Here is a 23,331-nt window from a genome sequence, read left to right on the forward strand (position 1 = left end):
ATCCACACAGGGCTTAAGCCATTTTCTTGTGATCTGTGTGAAAAAAGTTTTAGCGAAAAGGGTAGTTTAAAAAATCACATGAAAATCCATGCAGGGCAGAAACCATTTTCTTGTGATCTGTGTGTACAAAAGTTTACCGGAAAGAGCAGTCTAACCAGACACATGAAAATCCACACAGGACAGAAGCCCTTTTCTTGTGATCGGTGCGACAAAAGGTTTACTGAAAAGTGTAATTTAAAAAAACACATGGAAATCCACACAGGACTGAAGCCATTTTGTTGTGATCTGTGTGTACGAAAGTTTACTGAAAAGAGCAGTCTAACCAGACACATGAAAATCCACACAGGGCAGAAGCCATTTTCTTGTCATTTGTGTGAACAAAAGTTTAACCAAAAGGGCAATTTAAGCAAACACATGAAAATCCACACAGGACAGAAACCATTTTGTTGTGATCAGTGTAGTCAAACATTTAGAGAAAAGGGCGGTTTAAAGAAACACATGAATATCCACACAGGACAGAAGCCATTTTGTTGTGAACAGTGTAGTCAAAAGTTTACTGAAAAAGGCAGTTTAAAGAAACATATGATGGTCCACACAGGACAGAAGCCCTTTTCTTGTCATCTATGTGAACGGACTTTTTCCCAAAAAGGCAATTTAAAAACACACCTAAGAAGTCACACAGGACAGAAGCCATTTTGTTGTGATTTTTGTGACCGAATGTTTACCAGTAAGGGCAATTTAATCAAACACATGAGAATCCACACTGGGGAAAAACAGTAATTTGAACGAACTTATAGGCAAGAATCCACACACACAAATATATTTAAACTTTTTTTTTTACATGTCTGAATCTTGTGATGAACAACATAATTTAACTAGTTTTGTCCGGTCTCCAAACACTCATAAAATACTTTACTTCCACTCTTTTAAACTTTTTCCTGGTAAAGTACATAACATTCACAAACTGCAGTTGTAAGTATCTAAGAATCTTACGTGTACATGTGTAATTCTGAGTAAATATCTAAATAAATTTATGCATACCAACCAATTTTTATTTTATAGTCTTTGTTTTTGTCTGTATCACAACAAAGGATTTGGACACTAAAAAGGGAGATAAGGACTTGTATCAACTGGCAAAAAAGAGGGATCAGTCTTGAAAGGATGCACAGCAGGTTAGGATTGGTATAAATAGAAATGGCAATGTTCTAACAAGGGAGGAGAGTGATTGAAATGTTTTAGTAGTTTCCAGAACAGGTGGAATGTTCCCTCTGCAGTGGGGGAAGTCTCTGCCTCAAGGGACCTGCATGCTCCATCCAAAGGAGCAAAATCTGCTCTCATTGACAGCAGAGTGACGAAAATCGTGTCATTTTCTCAGAACAGCTTCACCCACACTTGCTGTACACAAGGTTTGGGTTGAACTTTTTATCACAGGTGTATGATTTAAGACCAATTTCTTTAAGCTCACAAGTAGGGAAAACAATGGTAAGAATAACTGAAAGGTCATATTTTTGTTTAGAATTAAATAATATTTTATCACCAAATCAAAGTGGATTCAGGAAAGGGAGAAATACAAGTCACAACAGAAGTCGTCTCAGGGCACTGAGGAGCAGACTGAATTGGTAAATCTTTATTTAAATCTTTATTTGCGGAAGATGGAGCTTTGTGGATTCGAGGTCGTAATCAAGAATTTATTCGAAATAAAATGCAAAAGGCAATCAGTGAAGTTGAAATGTGATCCAATAAATGGGGTTTAAAACTTTAAATTATAAAGTCTCAGGTTATCTTTTTTTCTTCTAAAAACAAATTTATTTCCTTAAAACTACATGATTAAAATCTTGAACAGGTTAAGGATGTAAAGATTTTTAGGCATATTTGATGAAAAACTTACTTGGAAACAACATATTGATAAAGTTAAAATAAAATGTCAATAAAATATTACGTGTTTGGCAGGAAGGGAATGGGGTGCAAATAGTCATTAAATATATATAAATCTCTTATTAGATCAGCTCTTGATTATGGTAGTATCAGCTATTTGGCAGCAGCAGAAACCAATTTTAAGCTTTTTGATATAGAACAATCAAAAGCCCTTAGAATATGCTGTGGAGCATTTAGAACATCACCACTTACTTGCAGCTTTGCAAGTTGAAATGGGGGAAATGCCTCTACAAATTGGAAGGCTAAAACAAATGTTAGTATATTGGATTAGTAATGTTAAAGGACATGACCAATCGCATCCAGTTAATAGTATATTACAGGAGGGTTGGGAACATCAGAAAACAGATGGTTTTGGTTGGATTGGTAATATAATAGCTCAATATGCAGGGTTGCATGTAATAGACTTATGTCCAACAGTTAGTCATACTTGTATTCCACACTGGTTATTTATTAATCCTTCTGTGGATTATCTTTGCATAAATTGACCAAAAATAAAAGGAAACATATCTCAGAAAACTTCTTAGTGAAACAATTGTTTCATAAGCAATACATAGATGAAATTATTTTATTTACAGACGTATTAAAAGTTCCAGAGTCAGGACATGCCGGAGCAGCAGTCTATATCCCATATCAAAATGTAGGAATGAAGAAAAGAACAACAGATAACTTGTCAGTCTATACTGTAGCATTATTAGCAATACTCATGGGGTTAGAGTGGATTGAAAAACATAATGGTCAAAAATATGTAATTGCATCTGATAATATGGCAGCCTTATTAAGCATTAAGTCAAGTAACTCAAAAAGGAAAGACATTATTAACAGGAATGACCATATTCTTTATAAACTTGACTTAAGGAAAATGTCTGTAGATTTTGTATTGGTACCAGCACATGTGGGAGTGGAAGGTGATGAGGAAGCAGACGTTCTTGCAAAACAGGCATTAAAATCTAAAAATATTAACTACGAAATTCCATTAAGTAAAATGTAAAATGATTTAAAAAAAATAGATATATAAAGAAAAAATATAGAAGGAAACCTGGGACATACAGGAAGATGCTTACTGGTATATAATATTCAGCAAAAGGTAGAATATACAAGGAAAGCAGGAAGAAACAGGAAAATAGAATCAGTAATTACTCATATCAGAATAGGACATACAGGACTTAATAAATCTTAAAGTAATTGGAAAACATGCAATGGGACTTTGTGATAAATGTAAAATCCCTGAAACGGTTCAGCATGTTTTTTATGGAATTTAAGAATCAGAAAGAGGGCATTTCCATAAATAAATAAAATGAATATTAAATTTACAATTAATACCATTTTTAGTACTGATGTCAGTAAATTAAAATATCTATTTTTTTCTTGAAAAATACAAACATAATAGAGAGAAGGTAATTTAAACATTAAGTTGGCTTCACAGCAGTAGGTATTTTTTCTATCTTCAGTTCACACTCCAGTCCAATAGGTGGCAGTAATGCAGCTTCACAGTTGGTTTGCCAACCGCCATAAAACAATAGAAGAAGAAGAATAACGGAAGTGATTTCCTCCTTGCAGCGAAAGCTGTTCGGTTCGCGCGTGTGTTGACGAATTAAGCCTATTTTCTCTCGACTTCTGGTGAAATAAGTTTAATTTTGAGTTCTATTCAGCTGTAACTACTCGGTTAATGTTGAAGGTAAATACTGATGAACGAAAGCTAACAGATGTGGAGACAGCAGGTCCAGCAGCACCTGGATGCAGAGGAAGAAGAAATGGAGGTTTTCCTTGGAAGTAGAGATGCTCTTGAACAGGAAACAACTGGAGGAAGCCAAATATTAGATGCAGTTTTCAGTCCCAACGATCAACTGCATATAATAGGTTTGTATCTTTTTATTATTTCTGTTGAATGTGATTATGTTACAGTTTAGTCTGAGCTTTCTGGTAGCTAATGAATTTAGCTTCCTGGAAAGGACATGTGTAACTCTGTTTATAGCTGAGCTTGCTAACAGATTAAATAAAGTATGAGAGGTTACAAACCCTAAAGTGCTGATTTTAAAGCCCTTTGATAAACTAAATATTAACATTTTTAGTTTTACAACATAAAAGCTAACTATAAACTCAAAATTACCACACAAATATTTTAAATCATTGATCACTACATCATGTGATGTTTGGCCCATGTGGAGCAAAATGTGATCCTTGATTTTATTGTTTTATAACACTACTTTTTATTTTAATTGCATTTTATTTATGTTTATTGTTGTCTCTTTAAAACAGGTCTCTTTTGAAAATTAGTTCTCGTGACTCATTGAAACTTACCTGTATAAATGAAGGTTGAATGAATATAGTACATGGATAAAACCAGGCACAGAGTTTTATTTCCACTCTCAGTAGTGTAAAGTGCTTTGAGTATCTTGAAATAAGATAGAAAAGCGCTATATAAGTACAGTCCATTTACCATAATCAGTAAAGAAAAAAATGCATCTGTGAATTAGGGCTGGACAATATGGTCAAAACTTGCATCACAACATATTTCTTAATTTCGGTCGATACGATATGTAAAGTGATTTTCTGTGCATCATTGATGCAGCCGTTAAAGGGGTTTGTCTCGCTGTTGACAGAGTCCCATTCTCGCTTTCTCTAATATCTTTACATTTATTTATCTCCAGCATTATTAAACACGTCCATGCGTGCGTGCGGTCAAAAAACTATACACATCGGCCCCTAACACAAATCAGAATATAATCATTTCAGATATCCTGATGCATGCTCAATAATCCAGGTAGAAAAAAAAGTAAAGTGAGGTTCTCTGGATGGGTTAAAAAAAACTGTAGAAACTTTTCGTCTTTCATCTGAAAGACTTCTTCAGTCTCAGGGGCTGTATTCAGCTCAGCCTTATACATTTATAGCAACTTCTCATCTTGGCTCAACCAGTGTTGACATTCAAAACTAACTGTTCACATGATCAAGGAGGACCGTCAGCCTAACAATGGATCCAAAAAGCGTTCAATACAAAAACAATGGATCGTTAGCACTAGGGCTGGGCAATATTTAGATATTTTTAAAATATTGAGATGATGTAAAACACAATATAAAATGAGACTATATCTATATAAAACAATATACTCTGCATAAAGATAAATCCAGCAGTTTTTTCCCAGTCAGGCTGCAGCCTGCAGAGTCATTCACAATACCGCTCCTCCTCCCTCACTGACAAACCCGCTCCTCCCAGGCTACTTGCTTTAGCTGACAACGTTTATATATGCAGATAGCTGTTTGTTGACTCACAGTGTGAGGGCAATTTAAATTCATGATAAGGTGTGAAAATGAGGTGGCTGCTTCTACAAAGCTGCCTTGTGTTGGGAGAGGAAAAAAGTCAGACTAAAGCCCCCAGTATACTGCCGCGTACGTCTGTTCACGCATACGTACGCGTGTACTGTACGCAGAGGGTTCAGTCATTAAACTCCAGCGTCCACCCCGAGCAGCTGCAGAGCAGCTTCACAGACAAGGGGCGTTTACCTTCGGGACAAATTGAGGTCGCCGATTGGTCATTTGCTGACACGCCTACTGGATTGATTGACAGGTCGGGGGGAAAAAAACGAGCGCGGGCAGCCTCCACCGCAGCGGTGTTCTGTGTTTATATGTTGTTAATAAAAAGATCTAAAAAAAAAAAAACGGAGTGCTGGCTCTACAGCCCACACATCAGACCAGTCCACTAGGAAATCTCCAGACCCTCCCGCAGCCATGTTGGACCTGAGTTTAATTCGCTCGTGACAAATTCCTTCATTTCTCACCATTTCAGTCATGAAGTCAACGGACGAGGAAGACATCACTGCCTCTTGGCAAAAAAACAAAAGAAAAGACCAGATCAGGGATGAAGAAGGGGAATTTAATACATTGGTGTCGCATACAAAACAGTCCGTCGCTGGGAAGTTTATTGTGCGACACCGCGTACGCGTATGCGGTCGTAAAAGTTTGAGCTTTGCACGGACATGCCCTGGGGGGTACGCTAGTACCTCTGCGTACGTATGTGCGTACCTCTGCGTATGGATGTACGCGGCAGTATACTGGGGGCTTAAGGGGCTGTTTACACGGTGCATATTTGAGTGTATCCGCAGCTTTCTCTCTGCGGTTCTGCTGATCATTTACACGACACCAGTGGCCCCCCTCTTTGAATCCGGAGGTTTCTCAACCCACCTTCCAGAGTGGAGGTTTTTCACCGAGGCTTTGTGTTAAACCACATGCACACACGTGGACAGACGCTATATTTCTATCAACATGGCGGTGGATACACTGCTTTCTGAACTATGACTGATGGAATATATTTTTAATCTCGTAGTTAATCTACGTCAGATTCCAGGTGCTGTGACCAACATCTGTGTTGGAAGAGACACAATCTGATCCAGTTCTAATGTCGCTGTTTATAGAACGAGGCATGCGCACACGTCGCGCTGCACTATAACACTATAACATAAATGTGATAAATAATAAGTTTAACAATAATAAACAGTATTAATGTTAGGTGTGAGATATATAATGAAGCTCTCTGAGCTAAATGAAGCTATTGGGACATTACGTAATTCAAATGATGTGATTAAAATGATGCTAAACATATTGCATGCTATTAACGTTGAAAATGAAGACATCAGGTTTAATTTTTATTTTATTTATTTATTCAACACCACAAACTGATAATTAAACTGAACATTGAATGGATTGAATAAAAGAACTGAGGGGAATTTTAAATAAATAGTTCATCCATCATCTCTCTCTTCGACGTCCTGCTGCCGAGCCTCGTTCAGAACCGGTCCGCCTGGTGGGAGACAGCTCCTTCTTCTTTCAGGAAAAAATAAAAACTCAGTTGGTTGTTTTGTAACCGAAGTAAACACAAGCTAACATTATTAATAACATTTGATTTACCTGCTGTAAACCAGCTACTGATTATCTGCCAGGATGAAAACAGAGCTGTTAACTTGTTTTTTAATAGTGTGTTCAGTTTAATTATCAGTGTTTGTGTGACATACAGTTTGTGGTGTTGAATAAATAAATAAAATTAAACAGAACTGGATCCGACTGTGTCTCTTCCAACACAGATTGTCGGTCACAGCACCTGGAATCTGACGTAGATTAACTACGAGATTAAAAAATTTATTCCATCAGTCGTAGTTCAGAAAGCAGTGTATCCACCGCCATGTTGATTGAAATATGCCGTCTGTCCGACCGCGCGTGCGTGTGCACATGTGGTTTAACACAAAGCCTCAGCGGGAGATGTTTACATTTATCAGCGGGGGGTCAGCGATAAAACCTCCTCTGGAAGGTGGGTTCAGAAACCTCCGGATTCAAAGAGGGGGGCCACTGGTGTCGTGTAAATGATCAGCAGAACCGCAGAGAGAAAGCTGCGGATACACTCAAAATACTCGCCGTGTAAACGGCCCCTAGGTTTACACAGAGTGGTGCATTCAAGAGCATAGGAACTTTTAAATTTAGAAAGAAACGAGCTGTAATCAAACAGAACCGAGCTCAGTACAAGCCAACTACACAACAATGTGAGCTTTCTAACAGCTTTGTTAATAAAGGTTGAATGAATATACTTCATTAGAATCAGACTTTTTAAAGAGCAAGTCAGCCTTTCATTGTTTGCTCTGTTTGGGTTATGTTTAAATCTTAAGCGATGCAGCTGTGTTTTTGGCTTTGTTATGCAGGAAAAAAAAAAATATATATATATATTTTTGAGACATTTATGTTGTACACTTACAGCTTTGTTAAGCTGTGTGACAACCGGGACAAAGCTTTGACTCAGAAATATATTTTTGTTACTACGTTATGGAAAGAAAAATATATCGAGATGTATATCGTATATCGCCATTTATCTTAAAATATTGCGATATTAATTTTGGTCCATACCGCCCAGCCTTAGTAAATCGTAACATATATTGATATTGAATTATTGTCCAGCCCTAGTGTGAATATAAAGCTACAGTTCTCCTTACTGCATTTTACATGTGTTTCAGTGGTTCCTGCAGATGTTCAGAAGTCAGTGTTGATTAAAGAAGAAGCTCCTGAAGAACAGTGGCCTGATGTGGACCAGCAGGATGCAAATTGTCTCCACATAAAAGAGGAAGAGGAGGAACCGTGGACCATTCTGAGGGGAGAGCAGCTCAGTATGAAGGAGGAGACAGATGTCACCAGCTTTTCAGTAACTGCAGTTCCTCTTAAGAGTGAGGATGATGAAGAGAAACCTCTGTTGTCACAGCTTCATCAACATCAAGTTGAAGTCGGTGATCTTCCAACCAGCAGTTCAGGTGACCACATAGAATCAGCAACTGGTGAAGGAGAAAATGATACAAAAAACACAGATCTAAATGCTTATAGAGAAGATTCTGATTCTTTAGAAACTGAGTTTAGTCAAGATGATGAAGAGGATAATGATGTGAACAATCCTGAGTCTCAGCTGAAACTTTTATCAAACGTTGGGTTAAAAACTGAACATACTGAAGAAGTCTGTGAGTCTTCACCCAGCAGGGTCTCTGAGTCAAATGTGAACAGGGTCCACAACAAACATGGACTGAAGCCATTTTGTTGTGATGATTGGGGGCGCAGGCTACGGGACATTAAAATAGACGCATAAGAATCCACACAGGACAGCAGCCCTTTTCTTGTAATCCGTGTGAACGAATGTTTACTGACAAGGGCAATTTAAATGAGCACATGAGAATCCACACTAAACAAAAGCCATTTTGTTTTGATCTGTGTTAACAATGGTTTATTCAAAAGGGAAATTTAAACAGACACATGTAGGGCTGAGTACCAAACTTCGGTTCTTTTATGGTACCGGCCGAACAGCTTTGGTCAATGTGTGGATCAAAATATGCCTCTTCTTTCGGTGTCGAGTTTTGGTGATTGACTGTAATGTTACACATGGTTTCAACCATATGTAATGTCACAGCCAGCGCTGCAACGCAGAAAAAACAGACGTGGTTACACCCCAGACGGAGTTCACATTGTTTCTAAGCTAATCCTCAATATGCAGCACCTGACCGTGCGCGGAATTTAAGAGCGTAAAGTTGCTCCGTGTTTGACTGGAAAAAGAGAGAACCGCAGCCTCCTCCTCTCAGCATTTAAATCAGCCTTTGGGTGTTAGAGAGCCTGAACAGCCCGATTCAAAGTCTCCATGACCGGACTCCGCTTTGCACCAAGGACAGAGCTGTGTCTGGGATTTCAGCTGGTAAGTTTACATTTGTTAACGTTACTGCAGCTTAACACGTGCATTGCGGTGAGTTAAACTAGGATCCATGTAACGCTAATTTTAAGATATTGGCGTGTAGCTTTTTTATGGCTATCTATGTAGGTAGCTAAGATCAAAACCTAACTAAAGATTGACAGTAACAGATAAAGCTTAGCTTGTAAAAATGTGCTCATCCATCATGTGGTTAAACAGTTCATCTAATGTTCACTGTTTCTCCTGACAGGAGCCTCTGATCCTGATGTGAGGAGGACAGAGACAGACAAAAGAAAAGCGAGATGGGAGCCACAGGACAGTCACAAACTTTGTTGTTAAAATATAAAAAAGTTCAATCTGTTCTTCTGGACATTAAAAAAAAAATTAAAAATTTGTAGAAACATTTCACCTTTCATCCGAAAGGCTTCCTCAGTCTGAGGTGTTGTATTCAGCTCCGTCTTATAAATAGCACCCTCTCATAGTGGAGCAACCAGTTTGCTGCTGACAGCCAAAACCAACTGCTCACATAATCAAGGAGGACCATCAGCCTAACGATGGATCATTAGCACACTGATGGCTGTTTGCCAATAACACACCCTCAGCACTGGCTTTCCTCAGGGATGTGTGTTAAGCCCTCTCCTATTCACTCTGCTCACGTATGACTGCACACCTACCTATCCAGGCTGTCAAATTGTAAAGTTTGCAGATGATACAGCGGTGGTGGGATGCATCACAAACAATGATGAGTCCAGCTACAGGCAGGAGGTGGAACACCTGGAGAGCTGGTGCAAAGAGAATAACCTTCACATCAGTGTGAAGAAGACAAAGGAGATGATTGTGGACTTCAGAAGGAACAAACACACCTACACCCCCCCTGAACATAAGAGGATCTGCAGTGGAAGGGGTCTCCAGCTACAAATACTTGGGTGTACACCTGAATAACAACCTCAGCTGGAGCAACAACACCACCAGCCTGATCAAGAAAGCTCATCAGACACTCTACTTCCTCAGGCGGCTGAGACGAGCTGGTCTGGGAAGCTCAGTCCTCACCTCCTTCTACAGGTGTGCAGTGGAGATCATCCTGTGCTCCAGCTTCAACATGCGACATGGAGGCTGCACAGCTGCAAAAAGAAAAGCTTTGCAGAGAGTGGTGAAGGCTGCACAGAAGACTGTTGGAGTCAGACTCCCCACCATCACAGACATCTACACCTCCACATGCAGGAAGAGGGCCACCTGCATCATGAAGAACCCCACTCACCCAGCACACACACTGTTTGCCCCCCGCTCCCCTCAGGAAGGAAGTTAAGGAGCATTAAGTGTAGAACCACTAGACTGAGGATTACAGGATGAATGATGGTAAGCTAATGCTAATCTGCTATAGAGCCGCGAGTAAAAGTATGAACTGGTAAATGTCGATCAAATACTGTTTAGTAATACATGCAGTTTGTGTGTTTCAAATGATTCTCCAGCAAAATAATCACAGCAGACCTACAGTCTGTTTACATCCAGCTCTGGAGCAATAGTGTGCCATTAAAGATGAAAGAGGCTGTTACCTTCCATCGATGTATCATTTCAAAATTAATGTTGACAATAAAGACGTATTAAAAATATCTTGATTTTTGTTATGACACTTTAGTTATTTATCAAACACTGTAGATGGAAAATCTGGATTTAGCTCATAATCGTGACTTAAACTTGAAACAAGTTTCATATACAGGGTGAGAATTTATTTTGAAGTTTCCGGTAAATTAAAAAGAGTACAGATTATTAAAATAATAAAAAAAATATATATATATATATAAATCCTACTAATTAACTTTTAATGAACTTAATTCACCATTAAGAGAGAGTTCTGCGATGGAGTTAAACTCAGAGCAGTCTGCTCCTCAGATAAATAATGTTAAATTATTATTTTTACATATGAATGTTTCGGTTAACTTATTTTATAAATTAATATTTCTGTTCAGTGCCCTGGGATGACTTCCGTTGTGATATGGCGCTATATAAATAAACTGAATTGAATTAAATCATTGAATCCAAACATCTATATTTAATTTTTTTTTTTGTTAGTTTTTCTTCATCATTTGATGTATTTGCACTCATTGTGTCTACTTTTATTGTTCAATTTAGATATGTGGTTTTGTTGTATACATATTTTATTTTAGTGATTTAAAGTTTAATGCTTGTTTTGTGATTTGTGCAACTGTGGGTTAGAATAAAGTTTAACTAAAGGCTATATTTCTTCTTTAAATATGTTTGAGGGGAAAATTCCTGAGAGATCCAATAATTTCGTGTCTTTTTATGATTTTTCAGCTGAGTTAACTTTAATTAACATATTATTTAATAAAGTCTTTAAAGTGAAAATAGGATTTCATGATAAAGCCAGCACCGTTTATAAGGGGTGCACCGATAAATCGGCCGGCTGATTTATCTGCCTTGATTTCCTTAATTTTAGGAAATCGGAAATCGGCTGATACTTGCATGAGAAACCGATTTTACCTTCTTTTTATTTATTTTACTTGCTGTTTTAACGACAATTGTCTGAACTTGATTTATATTTCAGAACACAAACTCATGGCCAGTTAAAACAAGTATTTATTGTTTCTAGGATATTGTTCCAGGGTATATTTCTCAATAAAATAATATTGGAAAATTGAAAGTGCATTGTGACCTTATAACACCTGACAGTGTTGCTTATAAAACAAAATCAGTATCGGCCAAAATCTGAGTCGGCAGGTCAGACTTTTTAGAAATCGATGATCAGCCAGAAAACTGCAATCGGTGCACCCCTAGCATTTATGTATTTAGTTATTTTAATCTTCACTGATTTAAAAAAAAAAAAACATTTTTTTTTTATACATAAAATGTTTTTAAAAATCGTTTCCGTCCTCCGTCCCGGTCCGCTTGTCTGCCGGGTTTGAGGTTTGGTCTTCATGAACAGGCGACGCGGGGTCCGGGCATCGGCCTTCTGCGAGTCCGCAGCTCGAAACTCCGATGGAGAGGACTAGGGAGACGGGCGGAGGTCCATCTAGCTTGCTCTGAATTTTCGTCGGCCACCAAGCACAAAAAACACCTGCACTGAAGCATTAGAACACGTTGTTGTCATTATTCTAAAAAAAGTTCAGTCTGGTCCTCTGGATATTCAAAAAAACAAAACAAAGCAAAAAAAATGTAGATATGTTTCGTCTTTCATCCAAAAGACTTCCTCAGTCTGAGGTGCTGTGTTCAGCTCAGTCTTATAAATAGCACCTTCTCAGAGTGGATCAACCAGTTTGCTGCTGACAACCAAAACCAGCTGCTCACATGGTCAAGAAGGACCATCAGCCGAACAATGGATCATTAGCACACTGATGGCTGTTTATTTTTTTAGATTTTTCTACCTGGATTATTGAGCATGCATCAGGATATGTTGTCATTATTGGTTGTAATATCTTAAAAATAGGTCCAGCCGCTGCTCCGAGTTCCGAGTAATGACAAACGGCGGATCGGTGAAAAGTTTTCTGAAAGATCCAGTGACTCCTTCCCCTGACCATTCAGTGACTGACGGTGTTTTGACGTCACATTTTTGTGTCGGCTCAGCTCACTTGGACCCCTTGAGAAGATGGGACAAAGAAGGGGGGGAATCACCTAAAAAGTACTGGAGTAAAAGTGCTCAAAACCGTTGGGAACTGAGTTTACCTGAGCCGCGTAGTCACTGTAGAAAATGGGCATTAGACTGCTGGAGGACAAACTTACCAGATCTTTTCACTCTGCTACTGTCTTTACTTATTCTGCTCAGCCTGCTTTGTATTTGTAATTATTTTTTCTATCCTTGACATGTGTTTTTTGTCTTTCAGGTACACCTGCACCTATATCTGTATCTACCATTCTGTGTTCGTTTGTCTCTCCTTCCTGTCCTCTCAAACCCAGCCGGTCAAAGCAGATGGCCGCTTGTCTTGAGCCTGGTTCTGCTGGAGGTTTCTTCCTTTTAAAAGGGAGTTTTTCCTTTCCACTGTTGCCATTGTGCTTGCTCAGGACGGGAGACTGCGACGAAGTGAAGATTCGAGTCTGCTGGCTTCCTTAGATAGAAAACTTTACTAAATGGTTTTTCTATGTGAATGTTCTTGTCAAGTGCCCTGAGGAGTAAAACAAATCATGTATGTGTGAATATAAAGATACAATACTCCTTACTGTATTTTACATATGTTCCAGTGGTTCCTGCAGATGTTCAGAAGTCAGTGCTGATTAAAGAAGAAGCTCCTGAAGAACAGTGGCCTGACGTGGACCAGCAGGACACAAATTGCCTCCACATATTAGACGAAGATGAGGAACAGTGGATCATTTTGGGAGGAGAGCAGCTCAGTATGAAGGAGGAGACAGATGTCACGAGCTTTTCGTTAACTGCAGTTCATTTTAAGAGTGAGGATGATGAAGAGAAACCTCTGTTCTCACAGCTTCATCAACACCAAGTTGAAGTCAATGATGTTCCAACCAGCAGCTCAGGTGACCACATAGAATCATCAACTGGTGAAGGAGAAAAAGATACAAAAATCCCAGATCTAAATTCTTATACAGACAATTCTGATTCTTCAGAAACTGAAGTTAGTGAAGATGATGAAGAGGATAATAATGTGAATAATCCTGAGTCTCAGCTGAAACTTTTATCAGACTTTGGGTTCAAAACTGAATGCACTGATGAAGCTCCGGAGTCTTCACCCAGCAGGGTCTCTGAGTCAATTGTGAACAGTGTCCACAGCAAAAATGGACTGAAGCCCTTTTCTTGTGATCTGTGTGACAAACGGTTTACTGAAAAGTGTAATTTAAACAGACACGTGAAAATCCACACAGGACAGAAGCCATTTTCTTGTGATCTGTGTGAAAAAAGGTTTACTGAAAATGGAGATTTAAAGAGACACTTGAAAATCCACACAGGAAAGAAGCCATTTTCTTGTGATCTGTGTGAAAAAAGGTTTACTGAAAAGTGTAATTTAAAAAATCATATGAAAATCCACACAGGACAGAAGCCCTTTTCATGTGATCTGTGTGAAAAAAGGTTTACTGAAAAGTGTAATTTAAAAAATCACATGAAAATTCACACAGGACAGAAGCAATTTTGTTGTGATCTATGTGGCCGACGGTTTACAAGAAGGGACAGTTTAAAAGGACACATAAAAATCCACACAGGACAGAAGCCATTTTCTTGTGGTCTGTGTGTACAACAGTTTGCTGAAAAGAGCAGTCTAACCAGACACATGAAAATTCACATAGGACAGAAGCCCTTTTCTTGTGATCTGTGTGAAAAAAGATTTAGCGAAAAGGGTATTTTAACAAATCACATGAAAATCCACACAGGACAGAAACCGTTTTCTTGTGATCTGTGTGAAAAAAGGTTTAGCGAAAAGGGTAGTTTAAAAAAACACGTGAAAATCCACACGGGTCAGAAGCAGTTTTGTTGTGATCTATGTGGCCGATTGTTTACACGAAGGTACAGTTTAAAAGGGCACATGAGAATCCACACAGGACAGAAGCCATTTTCTTGTGATCTGTGTGTACAACAGTTTACCGAAAAGAGCAGTCTAAACAGACACATGAAAATCCACACAGGCCAAAAGCCCTTTTCTTGTGATCTGTGTGAAAAAAGGTTTACTGAAAAGAGCAATTTAAACATACACATGAAAATCCACACAGGCCAAAAGCCCTTTTCTTGTGATCTGTGTGAAAAAAGGTTTAGCGAAAAGGGTAGTTTAAAAAAACACATGAAAATCCACACAGGACAAAAGCCCTTTTCTTGTCATCTGTGTGAAAAAAAGTTTACTGAAAAGTGTAATTTAAAAAAACATATGAAAATCCACACAGGACATTAGCCCTTGTGATCTGTGTGAAAAAAGGTTTAGCGAAAAGAGTAGTATTAAAAAATCGCGTGAAAATCCAGACAGGACAGAAACCCTTTTCTTATGATCTGTGTGGGAAAAAGGTTTAGCGGAAATTGTATTTTCAACAATCACGTGAAAATCCACACAGGACAGGAACTCTTGTGATCTGTGTGGGGGAAAAAAATAGCGAAAAGGGTATTTAAAAAAAATCACATAACTCCACACAGGACAGAAACCCTTTGCTTGTGATCTGTGTGGGGAAAAAAAGGTTTATTGAAAAGAGTAATTTAAAAATACACATGAAAATCGACACAGGACAGAAGCCCTTTTCTTGTGATCTGTGTGAAAAAAGGTTTAGCGACAAGGGTAGTTTAAAAAAACACATGAAAATCCACACAGGACAGAAGCCCTTGTGATCTGTGTGAAAAAAGGTTTAGCGAAAAGAGTAGTATTAAAAAATCGCGTGAAAATCCAGACAGGACAGAAACCCTTTTCTTATGATCTGTGTGGGAAAAAGGTTTAGCGGAAATTGTATTTTCAACAATCACGTGAAAATCCACACAGGACAGGAACTCTTGTGATCTGTGTGGGGGAAAAAAATAGCGAAAAGGGTATTTAAAAAAAATCTCACATAACTCCACACAGGACAGAAACCCTTTGCTTGTGATCTGTGTGGAAAAAAGGTTTATTGAAAAGAGTAATTTAAAAATACACATGAATATCGACACAGGACAGAAGCCCTTTTCTTGTGATCTGTGTGAAAAAAGATTTAGCGACAAGGGTAGTTTAAAAAAACACATGAAAATCCACACAGAACAGAAGCCCTTGTGATCTGTGTGAAAAAAATATTTAGCGAAAAGAGTAGTTTAAAAATAAAGCATGAAAATCCACACAGGACACGAACTCTTCTTGTGATCTGTGTGAAAAAAGGTGTAGAGAAAATTTTTATTTATTTTTTTTTTAAATCACGAAAATCCACACAGGACAGAAGCCGTTTACTTGTGATCTGTGTAAAAAAAAGGTTTAGCGAAAAGGGTAGTTAAAAAAACAAGAAAATCCACACAGGACAGAAGCCATTTTGTTGTGATCTATGTGGCCGATGGTTTACACGAAAGTACAGTTTAATAGGACACATGAAAATCCACACAGGCTAGAAGCTCTTTTCTTGTGATCTGTGTGAAAAAAGGTTTAGCAAAAAGGGTATTTTAAAAAAATCACACAAAAATCCACACTGGACAGAAACCCTTTTCTTGTGATCTGTGTGAACAAAGGTTTATTCGAAAGGGAGGTTTAAACAGACATGAAAATCCACACCGGACAGAAGCCCTTGTTATCTGTGTGAAAAAAGGTTTACTGAAAATTACAGTTTAAAGAAACATGAGATTCCACACAGAACAGAAGCCATCATGATTTGTGTAACCGAATGTTTACCAGTAAAGGGCAATTTCAACAAACGCATGAAAATCCACACCTTGGAAAAAAGTAATTTGAAAGAACTCATGGGCAAGAAGCCACACACACACTAATGTATTTAATTAATTAATTAATTTTTTAACATGCCTGAATTTGGTGACGGACAACATACTTTCACTAGTTTTGTAAGAGAAACATTTCATCTGTCTCTAAAAAACTCATAAAATGCATTTACACTCATCTGTTATGCTTTTTTTATTTTAAAGTACATAACATTCACAGACTGCAGTTTTAAGCATATAATAATCTTCAGTGTACCTGTATAATGCTGAATAGTTATTTAAATAAATTCTGCATACCAACCGATTTTAAATTTGTAGTCTTATGTTTTGTATGTCTATCACAACTAAGAATGTGCACACTGGCAAAAAAAGAGGGATCAGGCTTGAAAGGATGTGCAGCAGGTTAGGGCTGGTTTAAATATAAATGTCAATGTTCTAACAAGGGAAGAGAGTGATTGAAATATTGACGCAGTGGCGGCTCGTCAATTAGGGTGCTAGGGCACCGCACACCCGCTCAAACCACTCACCTCATGACATATTACATTGAAGACTTAAAAAATAAAAATGAAATAATAAAATAAAAATATTTCAAAATATATGTATATTAATATATTAATTATGTAAGATAACTATTTTATAGTTAATGATGAGTTAAGTTGTTTCTTTCAAAAATGTTTCTCTGATTGGTGACGTATTTCCGTACCCTGGGGGCGCAAGAATCTTAGCCCATAGACTCTCTTTAAACTTGTACATGCACAGTTAGTCCTCTTCGTAACAAGATAGGAAGAATCTGGGCGCACTACGCAAGCGCCCTGTACCGGTGCACTGTACGGACCGTGCTTCCGGTCCCGCCGTCCCGGTACAGATTTATTTATTTATTTATTGTCCCAGAACAAATCATGCTGTCACATTCACAAGTCACAATCGTTACTAGACTATGTATGAAATATTATTTAGCTATCAGACAGCAACGCATTTAAAAGAGGTGCAGCATTAATTTTGATCAGGCAGGTACTTGGGTGACCCGCTGCATTCGGTGCTGGGCTTGTGGACTGGAGGCGACGTGGAAAATTCTAACGGCAGTCATTAATGTGCCTTATTGAAATATTTACATAAAGTTGTCAGCTCATTTAAAAGAGGTGCAGCATTAATTCTGATCAGGCAGATAGATGGAGAGATCCGCTGCATTCGGCGCAGGGTTTGTTTATGCTGGTAACCCTAACCCTTGGGTCCTGTGTAGAAAGGAGAGAGGACTGGTCTGTCTGAACCTGTTGCCTCCACGACCTGACCACAAACAAGCAGTAGAAGATAGAAATTGAGAGATGAAGGTAACAACCTAATTGTTTTAGATGTAGCATCCATCCATTATATTTTACCCGCTTATGGGGGTCGCCGGTGCCCATGTCCAGCAATCACTGTGCGAGGGGCAGGGTACACCCTGGACAGGTCGCAAGTCCATCACAGGGCCACATAGAGACAAACGAGACAAAAAACCAGTCACTCTCACTCACACCTAGGGAAAATTTAGAGTTACCAATCAGCCTAACATTTTGGTCTATGGGAGGAAACTGGAGTACCTGGAGAAAACCCACTCATGCACAGAGAGAACATGCAAACTCCACCCAGAAAGGCCCCCGGACCGGAATTTTTTAAAATGTAAAAATGTCAATAATATATTACGTGTTTGGCAGGAAGAGAATGGGGAGCAAATAAGTCATTAAATATATATATAAATTTCTTATGAGATCAACTCTTGATTATGGTAGTATCAGCTATTTGGCAGCAGCAGAAACCAATTTGAAGCTTCTTGATATAGAACAATCAAAATCCCTTAGAATATGCTGTGGAGCATTTAGAACACCATTACTTGCAGCTTTGCAAGTTGAAATGGGGGAAATGCCTCTACAAATTATAAGGCTTAAACAAATGTTAGTATATTGGATTAATGTTAGATGATATGACCAATCGCATCCGTACAGTGGGGCAAAAAAGTAGTCAGTCACTGATTGTGCAAGTTCTCCTACTTAGAAAAATGAGAGAGGTCTGTAATTTTTCATTATAGGTATACTTGAACTATGAGAGAAAATGGGGGGGGGGGGGGTTATCAGGAAATCCCATTGTAGGATTTTTAAATAATTTATTTGTAAATTATGGTGGAAAATATGTATCTGGTCAGGTCAGGACTCTGCAGTCTACACTCATCTCCAGGTCAGCGGTCACTCGTTCAGGGATGAAGATGTTCACATCCTTGATAGAGAAGCACGATGGTTTGAGAGCGGAGTAAAGGAGGCCATCTTTGTGAAAAGAAACCGTCCGTCATTAAACGGGTGGAAGCCTCCGTGTTTAACTGTGCCCCTCTTACAATGCTGTTATTGCTAGTATCACTCAGCCCCATTTGATTAGCAAGCAGTCATCAGGGTGCTAACGATCCATTGTTAAGCTGGTGGCCCTCCTTGATCATGTAAACAGCTAGTTTTGGCTGTCAGCAGCAAACGGGTTGATCCACTATGAAAAGGTGCCATTTATAAGACTGAGCTGAATACAGCACCTCAGACTGAAGAAGTCTTTCGGATGAAAGACGAAAAGTTTCTACAGTTTTATTTATTTATTTACTCATTTATTTAATTATTGGTTGTTTTTTTTTTTTACGTCCAGTGGACCTGACTTAACTTTTTTAGATTTTTCTACCTGGATTATTGAGCATGCATCAGGTTATTCTTAGTGAAACAATTATTTCATAAGCAATATATGGATAAACTTATTTACAGACTGATTAAAAGATCCAGAATGAGGACATGCCGGAGCAGCAGTCTATATCCCATATCAAAATGTAGGAATGAAGAAAAGGACAACAGATAACTTGTCAGTCTATACTGTAGAATTATTAGCAATACGCATGGGGTTAGAGTGGATTGAAAAATATGTAATTGCATCTTATAATATAGCAGCCTTATAAAGCCTTATAAGCCTTATATATATAGCATTAAGTCAAGTAACTCAAAAAGGAAATGCATTATTAACAGGATTTACCATATTCTTTATAAACTTGACTTAAGGAAAATGTCTGTAGATTTTGTTTGGGTACCAGCACATGTGGGAGTGGAAGGTGATGAGGAAGCAGACATTCTTGCAAAACAGGCATTAAAATCTAAAAATATTAACTATGAAATTCCATTAAGTAAAGATGAATGTAGAATGATAATAAATAGATATATTAAGAAAATATGGCAGGAAATTGGGACATACCTGTACAGGAAAACACATTCATAAAAAGATAGAATATACAAGGAAAGCAGGAAGAAACATGAAACTAGAATAAGTAATTACTCGTATCAGAATAGGACATACAGGACTTAATTAATCTCAAAGTAGTTGGAAAACATGCAACGGGACTTTGTGATAAATGTAACATCCCTGAAATGGTTCAGCATGTTTTTTTAATGGAATGTTCTGATTATGAATCAAAAAGAGGGCATTTCCATAAATAAATAAATAAAATTAATAGTAAATTTACAATTAATAACATTTTTGGTTGTGATGTCAGTATTTTTTTTCTTGAAAAAGAGAAGTTAATTTAAATATTAAGTTGGTTTCACGAGCAGCACGGTGGCGCAACTGGTAGAGCTGCTGCCTCTCAGCGAGCAGGTCCTTGGTTCAAACCCCGGTCCAGAGGCCTTTCTGCGTTGAGTTTGCATGTTCTCTCCGTGCATGCGTGGGTTTTCTCCGGGTACTCCGGTTTCCTCCCACAGACCAAAAACATACATGTTAGGCTGATTGGTAACTCTAAATTGTCCCTAGGTGTGAGTGAGAGAGTGAATGGTTGTTTGTCTCGTTTGTCTCTATGTGTCCCTGTGATGGACTTGCGACCCGTCCAGGGTGTACCCCGCCCCTCGCACAGTGATTGCTGGACATGGGCACCAGCGACCCCCGTGACCCAAAATGGAATAAGCGGATAAAAAAAATGGATGGATGGATGGAAGTAGGCTTCACAACAGTAGATTTTTTTTTCTGTTTATCTCCAGTTCACACTCCAGTCCAATAGGTGGCAGTAATGCACCTTTACACTTGGTTTGCCAACCGCCTTTAACAATAGAAGAAGAAGAACGGAAGTGATTTCTTCCTAGCGGCGGAAGTTTGCATGATAAGTGAGTTCTCCATGTTCCGTATCGATGAACTAAGCCTCTCTTCTCTCGACTTCTGGTGAAATTAGTTTAATTTTAAGTTCTATTCAGCTGTAACTACTCGGTTAATGTTGAAGGTAAATAGTGATGAACGAAAGCTAACAGATGTGGAGACAGCAGGTCCAGCAGCACCTGGATGCAGAAGAAGAAGAAATGGAGGTTTTCCTTGGAAGTAGAGATGCTCTTGAACAGGAAACAACTGGAAGAAGCCAAATCTTAGATGCAGTTTTCAGTCCAAACGATCAACTGCATATAATAGGTTTGTATCTTTTTATTATTTCTGTTGAATGTGATTATGTTACAGTTTGAGCTTTCTGGTAGCTGATGAATTTAGCTTCCTGGGAAGGACATGTGTAACTCTGTTTATAGCTGAGCTTGATAACAGATTAAATAAAGTATGAGAGGTTACAAACCCTAAAGTGCTGATTTTAAAGCTCTTTGATAAACTAAATATTAACACTTTTAGTTTTACGACATAAAAGCTAACTACAAACTCAAAATTACCACACAGATATTGTAAATCATTGATCACTACATCATGTGATGTTTGGCCCATGTGGAGCAAAATGTGATCCTTGATTTTATTGTTTTATAACACTACTTTTTATTTTAATTGCATTTAACTGCCGTTTATTGTCTGTACTTTACATGTTGTCTGTCTAAAATAGGTCTCTCTTGAAAATGAGTTCTCATGACTCAGTGAGACTAACCTGTATAAATGAAGGTTGAATGAATATAGTACATGGACGAAACCAGGCACAGAGTAGTATTTCCACTCTGCTGGAGGTGGGTGTGAAGTAGAATGTAGGGATCTTGGGAGGAAGGAGAGTGTTGAGGCACCACCGTTTGGTCCACGTGCGTACTGTTTCGGTTATTTTTTCCACTCATTAAATTTTATTAATGAGAGATTATGCGCCGCAGAACTAAAGTTCCTAAGCGTGTTCAGCACTACGCTATTAATTGTTGCATAGTCTCGCAGCATGCGTAGCATTAGCAGCCTAGCATCTCGTTGTGGTCTCCTGTTTAGGAACATTATGGCTTTCTTGTTAAAAGACAAGTGAACAAATCCAAAGCTGTGTGTCGATGTTGTTTCACGGAGATTGGATCTGCAGCAGGCAACACATCTGACTTAACGCACTTGAAACGACGTCATCTGAATGTGAACGTCTCTTCTAAACAACCGTTATCAGGTAATTCAGATCGGTCCAAAGCAATAACACAAGCTGTAGGAGTTTTTAAAGCTCTGGATCTACATCCGTGTTCTGTTGTTGATGTGCCGGCTTTAAGCATATGATTAAAGTTCTTGAGTCCCCCTGCCTATGACATACCATCATGTCAACACTTCAGCCAAAAACTTGTAGCAGCACTTTATGAAAAAGCTAAAACTGATCGTCAACAAGCCCTGGACCAGATTTAAAGTGCTGCCACATCGATGATGATGAGTGGGAGATTCAACCACCTCATAACAGAAATTATGACCATGCAAGAAGAGGTAATGTTATTGTATTATGGTCTAATTAACTTTTTTAAATTTAAAATTATAATCTTATAACTCATTTTTATTTTTACCTCTTTGTGTTTTATTTCCAGTCTGGGATGTTACAGAGAGAGCAGCTGAGTCTTCTTCCTCTCCAGGAAAATCCACAAGATCAACTCCACCTAAGAAGTCTGTGATGACTGAACTCTTTGAACTTTTCCAGGGACAGGTGGGAAGTAGCAAATCCCTTTTGGAGCTGATGCAACAAGTTTGAGAGTACAGAGCTTCAGGGTGCCCTTCCCTTGAAGCTGACTCTTCTTTGGTGGAAAGACAGTGAGGCCAAATACAGCCACACTGCAAAATTAACAAAGTTCAAACTCTTTATTCCTGTTACCCGTTGTTAGTGAGCGATTTTCTCCACCGCTGGAGATATTCACTGCAACTAGATCTATGCTTTTGGCAGTAAATGTGGACAAGTGGCTCATTTTAGCTAAAAACTTAAAACTTGATTAGTTATACTGTAAACAGTCTGTTGCTGCTTATTGTTTTGGTTCTGACTGTTGTTGTATTTATTAAGATTTTTATTATTGTTAGTATAGTTTATTTATTGTAAAGAGTGCCATTTATTTAAAATATCATCCAAATGGGTCACTTTTATTAATTTTTATACAAACGTATTGTTTACTTGGCATATTTTCAAAATAAACGTTTTGTAAGTCTTCATTTTGGCCTTTTTTGTACCGAAAATTAACCGAACCTAGCCCTCCTTGAAACTGAACCAAACCAAAATGTGATTTTAGCGTATCGTTACACCCCTAATTTTACATATGTTTCAGTGGTTCCTGCAGATGTTCAGAAGTCAGTGCTGATTAAAGAAGAAGCTCCTGAAGAACAGTGGCCTGATGTGGACCAGAAGGATGCAAATGGCCTCCACATAAAAGAGGAAGAGGAGGAACCGTGGAACATTTTGGGGGGAGAGCAGCTCGGTATGAAGGAGGAGAGGGATGTCAGCAGCTTTTCATTAACTGCAGTTCCATTTAAGAGTGACGATGATGAAGAGAAATCTCTGTTCTCACAACTTCATCAACACCAAGTTGAAGTCGGTGATCATCCAACCAGCATCTCAGGTGACCACATAGAATTAGCAACTGGTGAAGGAGCGAAAGATACAAAAAAAAAAAACAGATCTAAATGTTTATAGAGATGATTTTGA

The 23,331-nt window shown here is 38.4% G+C and overlaps 2 protein-coding genes across 2 annotated transcripts in view; both read left to right on the plus strand.

Annotated features, from left to right (window-relative positions):
- LOC119425488 overlaps window positions 1-1,352 on the plus strand; it is a 10,957-nt gene extending 9,605 nt beyond the window's left edge. The window contains exon 3 of the mRNA XM_037693017.1: window positions 1,275-1,352. Within this exon, the coding sequence (XP_037548945.1) occupies window positions 1,275-1,352 (78 nt within the window). The remainder of the gene's footprint in view (window positions 1-1,274) is intronic.
- Window positions 1,353-3,459: 2,107 nt separating this feature from the next.
- On the plus strand, window positions 3,460-15,168 carry LOC119425489 (oocyte zinc finger protein XlCOF6-like). Its single transcript, XM_037693018.1, has 3 exons — window positions 3,460-3,792; window positions 7,926-8,216; window positions 13,325-15,168. Exons 1-3 carry the CDS (start codon window positions 3,639-3,641, stop codon window positions 14,974-14,976), a joined length of 2,097 nt encoding a protein of 698 aa, XP_037548946.1. The 5' UTR covers window positions 3,460-3,638; the 3' UTR covers window positions 14,977-15,168.
- Window positions 15,169-23,331: the final 8,163 nt, after the last annotated feature.

Source organism: Nematolebias whitei, chromosome 19 (genome assembly GCF_014905685.2).
Source record: "Nematolebias whitei isolate Nwh7 chromosome 19, NemWhi1, whole genome shotgun sequence".
NCBI lineage: Eukaryota > Metazoa > Chordata > Actinopteri > Cyprinodontiformes > Rivulidae > Nematolebias > Nematolebias whitei.